At 39.9% G+C, this 6,405-nt stretch overlaps 1 protein-coding gene across 1 annotated transcript; it reads right to left on the bottom strand.

Moving 5' to 3' along the window:
• Positions 1-2,517: 2,517 nt before the first annotated feature.
• Positions 2,518-5,644, bottom strand: LOC102207304 (macrophage-expressed gene 1 protein-like). Its single transcript, XM_005754999.1, has 2 exons — positions 5,195-5,644; positions 2,518-4,263 (listed from the first exon to the last, which is right to left on the bottom strand). The coding sequence occupies exons 1-2, from the start codon at positions 5,642-5,644 to the stop codon at positions 2,602-2,604; spliced, it is 2,112 nt and encodes a 703-aa protein (XP_005755056.1). The 3' UTR covers positions 2,518-2,601.
• Between the last annotated feature and the right edge of the window lie 761 nt (positions 5,645-6,405).

Raw genomic sequence — 6,405 nt, 5'->3', positions numbered from 1 at the left:
TTTTTTTTTTTTTTTTTTTCTTAACAATAACATCTTCCTTGGATGATCTGTGGTATTCTCCTGTTTCTCTTGAATCTTTTAGCTCTGCTATCTCCCTTCTGGCCGACAAGTTTCCAATAGTGGACAGGGGTATTTTTAGATCCGCCAAAGTTCGTGCAAGTGAACTCAAGCCTGTTGGCTTCACGGTTGTCCTAGAGCTTGTTAAAAACTTCATCAAGTTGAGCATATGACTTCCTGGTATAGGGTTTTCTCTATGCATCAATTCTCCGTCCTCAGTCCATCCGCTGTGACCTTTTGATGCTAATATTCTACGCATTAGATATTCAGTGTTTCTCTTTGAGCGAGGGTTTATGTGGGTAAAACTAGAGATGGACCGATCCGATATTACGTATCGGTATCGGTCTGATACTGACGTAAATTACTGGATCGGATATCGGAGAGAAATAAGAAATGTAATCCGATCCATTAAATATCAAAAAAGCACCTCACAAAACTTGCGACATGGCGTAACTCGCCTCATAACCTTAGCACATTGGAGCAGTGTGGTCACTGATAGAGGGGCTGTGTGTATTTGGGGCCTCGCTACCAAACTCAGAGGAAGTTATCCCAGAGAGAAGTTAAGCAAGTGTGTAAGTTCATCTCTGAATGTTTGTAAAGCATTCCCATGTTAAGCTTATATGGAGCGACTGCCTCTTCTCTCTCCCTCCCTCTTCTGCTGCTACTTCAATCATGAAACTGATCAATGATCAGCTGATCGGCTTTTCTGTCACGAGCCTGTCTCTCTTGTTTGTTTTTGGCCCACTTTGCACCAGAAAGAGGAAACCAGCGGCTGAACAACAGCAGCACGTTTTAGCTTGATAAGCTGTTGTTAGAATTTATTTAAGGTAACTGTCTTTGAAGTGGATCTAATGTTGGACTCTGACACTTAGTGAACAAACTCTCACATGATGTGAGAATGTTATCAACAAGTTAATCAAAAGGAAAATACATTTTTTAGGACACTTGAGCCTAAAATTTGCTGGCATGTCTAATCTGCTGACAATAAGCAATTGTGACAAGATCAGGAATAAATGCACAGATTTATGAATGTTTTAATGTCTTAAAGCACTAAACTCAGTTCAGGAGATGAGACCTGTAAATGCTTATGGCCATTGCACGATGGCACTTGAAGAATAAAAAATACATTGACCCATTGACTCTCAATAAATAGCAAAAAAAAAAACATATACTGACTGTACCTTTAAATTCAGGTTGAATTGTATTTAATTGTAAAAAAAAAATGTGTTTATTTAAAAGTCAGATATATAATGTGTGCAATGTGAAAACAGAAACAGAAAACCTTTGAAAAGGTGTTCTGGTGTTCAGGAAGTGTACATGACTAGAAACATACCATGCATAACATTAGTAATGTGCACTCACTAAAAGAGTTCAAGACTTTAATCTGCTTTTTGTTGGAAAATAACCACTTTTTTGAATTCAAAGTTGGCGTGTCACAAAGCTCTGTGTCTGTGTCTGCAGTATGATAGCCTAAAAGATAGACAGGCTGATTGGTGGAGCAACACTGTTGTTTTATTATTGTTGGCACAGATACATAAAAGAAAATTCCCTTTTCAGTCCCATATATGTGGTTGTTAAAAGTAGGAATTTCCATGAAAATTAGAAAAGAACAATACATTGTTACCTTCAAACAAAGCAGAATGCAGAATGATAAAAGGTAACATTGATTAAATCATCCTGATTTTGTATTAGTTTCCTAATATGTTAAAACATCAACCAACATTAGCTTGTTATTATGGCATTACTTCTACTTTAAAGTAAGTATATACACAGATCTTACTATGTTATTGCTAGCAGGTGATCACATGGTTACTTATATATTACTAACTAATTTTGCCTCATAAGCATATGTTTGCTTCCACATTATTAGCCCCAGATTCTGGCCTCTTAGTCTTTTACATATATTTCAGCTTAATATTATTCAGGTATAGCCATTTTTAAGACATATTACTTGGTTATTAGTTGCATATTACTTTGGTAATTAAGTAATAATAACTTATTTTTGCAGTATTACCTTCTTATTTCCACCTTATGACCACATTATTCTTTTGCAGGAAACTAAAGTACTATCTACAAAGTATTCAAAAAATAGACAAAAGACAAAAGTGGTATTTGTCTTATGCTATACATTTAAAGAAATATATAAATCTTCTTACAGTATCAATTATACGTGGTTTACTAAAAGCATGTGGTTTATGTACTAAAATATATACAGTATTGTGCTTCTTGGCCACAAGAGAGCAGCATTGATTCACAATGTAGTCTGAAAATTACCTCTGCTTTCTGTTTAATGGCTCCATCTGGTGATTTCAGAGTAAGACTGCTACTCTCTATCTACAGTTTTACAGTGTAAGGTTTGTAAGTTTACTATACTACAGTAATACAAGACTGAATTAAAATAGAAACTCTTCAATGTGAACATTTTCTAGTAATGTTGGAAGCACAAGTAAAATGACAAACAAAGACGAGAAATTAATGTCAGATTCCCTTGCACCAGTTTAATGTGTGTATCTTGTTGGCCATTCTCTAAGCTATATTCTGTTCTCAGGCCTCATCTTGTTGTGAATCCCTCTCTACTTCAACACGTATTTCCTCATAACCTCTAGATCTGAACCCTGACATCCTCCTCCTCCTCTTGAATAGGACCACTGCCACTATGACCACAATCAGCATTATACCCATCACCCCAAAAGCTACACCTGCCTTTTTTCCATTAGACATTTGATTGACTTCAGGATTAAGGCCACGAACAATTTCCTTGATTTCTTCTGGTTTTGCAAGTTTCCACTTCTTGGTCTGGCCCACTCTCACCCAGCTGTTTTCTCCTTCAGTCATTACCATCACTGTGTTGGTGGCTTGCATGCTGATAAGTGGAGGTTTTGTGAATGGAGGCAGATGGATTGGTTTGAGCTCTCCACCTGTGAACAGTCCAGACTGAACACAGTAGAGGATTTCACAGCCATCACTGATTGCAGCAAGGTGCTGACTGAACTTGGGAGGGCACCTGCGTTGATTCCTTGCCAGTGGGTTGGTTGACTGACAGCTGAAGAGACCTCCGAATGGTACTGAGAATCTGGTACCTGTCTCATAGTCATTACTCATACAGATCACCTCACCATCTGAGAGGAACTTTCGTGGAATGAAATTTGGGGGGCAGCTTTTGCTTTTCGTGAGGGGGTTCAGGAGCGAGGGGCTGTATATGCCTCCAAACAGATACCCTGAGTTTTCTGGAGCCTGTCCATCTACAGAACACCAGTAGGTGTTGATGCGAGCAGAACGAACATAGTTTACATCCTGACACCGTTTGTTGTAACAAGTTGACAACCACAAGAAACCACAGGAATAACTTTCCTCGTAACATTCATACCTGGGGTAGCTTTGTTGTCTCACCTCTGATCTCAGTAAAGTTGGTGAGTAAGGTGCACAACAGGAGAAGTTACCTATATCTGGGTTTTTCTGGGCCAGGGCATCACATAGTGGATCTGCATCTGAGCTGATTTTAACACACTCTTGGTAGACACCACCAAAACTGAGGTTTGTAGCTGGACCCTCACAGGAATTATCATCCTTGTTAGCCTGGAAGTTGAAGTTCTTGGAGTTGACGTCAACACATCCGGGGCGAGTATTGATGTTGTAGTAGCGCTCTACAGCCTGACTGACTTTAAGAGCAACTTTTCCAATCGTAGGGTGTGGCAGATCAGTGAGAGTGTTGGTGTTTATGAAATAGTGCAGAGGAAATCCTGAGCGATCGATGGCAACGAGGTTGTTTCTGGTACTTTCCTGCCACTTCTGCAGAGTGATGCCAGGATAAAAGGGTGCGCCTCCGTGGCTTTGAATGAGAGAGTATGTAATGTTGGACTGATATGTTTGAAGTGATGAGCTCTGTTGGGAACTTTGACTGCTAATATCAAACTTTAATTGATCAAAAAAGTTTAGTCCAGCCTGTGCTTTCACAGAAGAACTTTCTGACTCACTGTCTGACACATAAGAGGAACGGAGATAGTCCTCCTGCACCAAAGCAGCACCAGCATCCACACTAGTGATGACATGAGTTCCATAGTCCAGCACCATCATCTCTGAGAGATAGTCCGCATTCTTAGTCTGGTTGTTCTCAATCGCATCTGCGATGTCTCTGACTTGCTGAGCAAACCGTGTGTCCAGAGTGAAGTCTGGATAAGCCTTAACTGTGTAGATGAAGTTACGAACCTTTGAAAGAGAGGAATACAATATTATTATTTTTAACTGCAGTATTTTTTTCATTGATATGTAATTCATTTTCCATATCCCATATGTTTTTGAATAAATCTTGAATGTCATCATTTATTTCTTCCTAACACAAATATATTTTTAGCATTTATGCTACACATTGGTTTAAATAGACTAATAAAGAAAAAATATGTTATGCCATTTATCATATTTTAGCAACTAAATTTTAAAGGAATGATGGCAGAGTACTTCTTACACAAAAAAATGTTTAAAAGTGCGACCGTCGCTCAGGGGTTTGGGAAGTGTAACTGTAACCAGAAGGTCGCCGGTTCAATCCCCGGGCTCTCTGTCCTGGTCGTTGTGTCCTTGGGCAAGACACTTTACCCTACTGGTGTTGGCCAGAGGGGCCGATGGTGCGATATGGCAGCCTGGCTTCTGTCAGTCTGCCCCAGGGGAGCTGTGGGTAAAACTGTAGCCTCCACTAGAGAGTGAATGAATAGTGGTATTGTAAAGCGCTTTGGGTGCCTTGAAAAGCGCTATATAAATCCAATCCATTATTATTAACCTCCTAAGACCTGAACTCTTCCATGACATTCATTTCTCTTTGATATTTGGGCATATTGGGGCCCGATGAATGTAAAAACAAAGAATTACCAGATTTATTTTTTTACCTTACTTTTTTTTAAAAAGAAAAATAAGAGCCACATATGAGGATATTCGTTTAAAATGTTGATAGAAGAGTAGCAGTATATTGTCCTCGTAAGTGGATATCAGGCCCATGTAGAGCAAAATTGAATATTTTAGTCTAAATAACCCAAAATGTGATGTCCACATATGTGGACGCCAGGTCCTAGGAGGTTAATGAAGAAGTATCCCAACTGAGGCACTTGTGTTTCATTTTACACTAAAACATCTGAAAATATAAACTTACCTGCACTCTGGCTGTGGTTGAAGAGTCTCTGACCTGATGGGTTTTCATTCTCTTGTTCTCACTAGAAAATTTACCATTGAGAACTGGGAGGAAGGATATGTCTGCATTAATGCTTTCAGACGTCGAGCTTTTCTGCTCAAGCCAGGACCTGATGATCTCTGAGCTGGTTTCCACACCTGTCTCTTTGTGAGGGATAACAAAAACTTCATCTGGGATAAGGTAGAGCCCATCCTCAGTGGTCTGGCACTGGAAGTAGCTGAGGTTCATGACTCGACCCATGTCCATGTTTCGCAGATTGTCCCATCCTCCACCTGGGAGCACCTCCAGCGCTGTGATGGAGAGGTTGGTAGAAGCACGGCATTGTCTGAGCCAGTTTGTTGGACGGCTCACAGGTAATGAAGAGCAAACATCAACAAAAAAAAGAGTCAGGAGGGCCACTGCAGTTTCCATGATCACTGTTGAAGTGAGCACCAGCACCACTGCATATATAGAGCTTTGACCAAGTCCCTCCTACTCTTTGTGTATGTGTGTCATCTACCCCATTCCTTCATAGTTTATGTCACAATAAAGCAGTTGTTTCTCAGTCAACTGAAAATGGCTTTGAATGTTTCTTACTGGAAAGTCCCATGGAATCTTTGAGCCAAGGCCTTATCTGGCAGCCATCTGCCAGAGCTGGGCTGGGGTGGATGAGCGAAATGAGTTGCTAAAAGAATAAAACACAAGGAAAGCCGATGGATAAAAACAGAACAAAAACACTGATACTGAACAGTGAAAAAAAATATATATATATTGATATGAATTATTTTTCTCTAAAAGTGTGTGGTCAAGGCCTGTGCTGAAGAAATTCCTTATCAGTAAACCTTTTAGTTCTTGTGGTAAGGTGAAAAAGGAAGGGGTGAAGCAGTGGGGTGAGGGCATGGTGTAAGAGGAGGTTGACGAAAACAGCTGGAACCCATTATCCTAATTATGCCTGGGCTGAGCAGATCAGAGCAGGTCAGAGCAGCTGAAAACTGTGACAGTGCCAACATTGCACTGGGTAAAAGGTTAAATAAAGAACAATTGTAAGCAACACATACTATAGCCATGTCTGGTCCTTCTACAGTTCTACTTTTGAAAAATCTAGGAAAGACAGTTGCAATAAACCAAGGCAGACCCGATGACATTTCTACACCTTTCAGTATCTTTATTCGACACTTTTCTCACAGTTGCTG

Source organism: Pundamilia nyererei, unplaced genomic scaffold, assembly GCF_000239375.1.
Source record: "Pundamilia nyererei isolate P.nyererei 1_Seehausen unplaced genomic scaffold, PunNye1.0 scaffold00812, whole genome shotgun sequence".
Lineage (NCBI taxonomy): Eukaryota > Metazoa > Chordata > Actinopteri > Cichliformes > Cichlidae > Pundamilia > Pundamilia nyererei.
Note: the sequence above shows the minus strand (reverse complement) of the source record. Positions and strands in the feature narration are given on the sequence as shown.

What these genes read in the sequence shown, in the direction of transcription:
- LOC102207304 (XM_005754999.1), bottom strand. Translation starts at nt 5,644, where the DNA reads ATGGAAACTGCAGTGGCCCTCCTGACTCTTTTTTTTGTTGATGTTTGC. An exon ending in CAACCACAGCCAGAGTGCAG is followed by an intron (nt 4,264 to 5,194) that starts GTAAGTTTATAT and finishes TCTCTTTCAAAG; the next exon opens with GTTCGTAACTTCATCTACAC.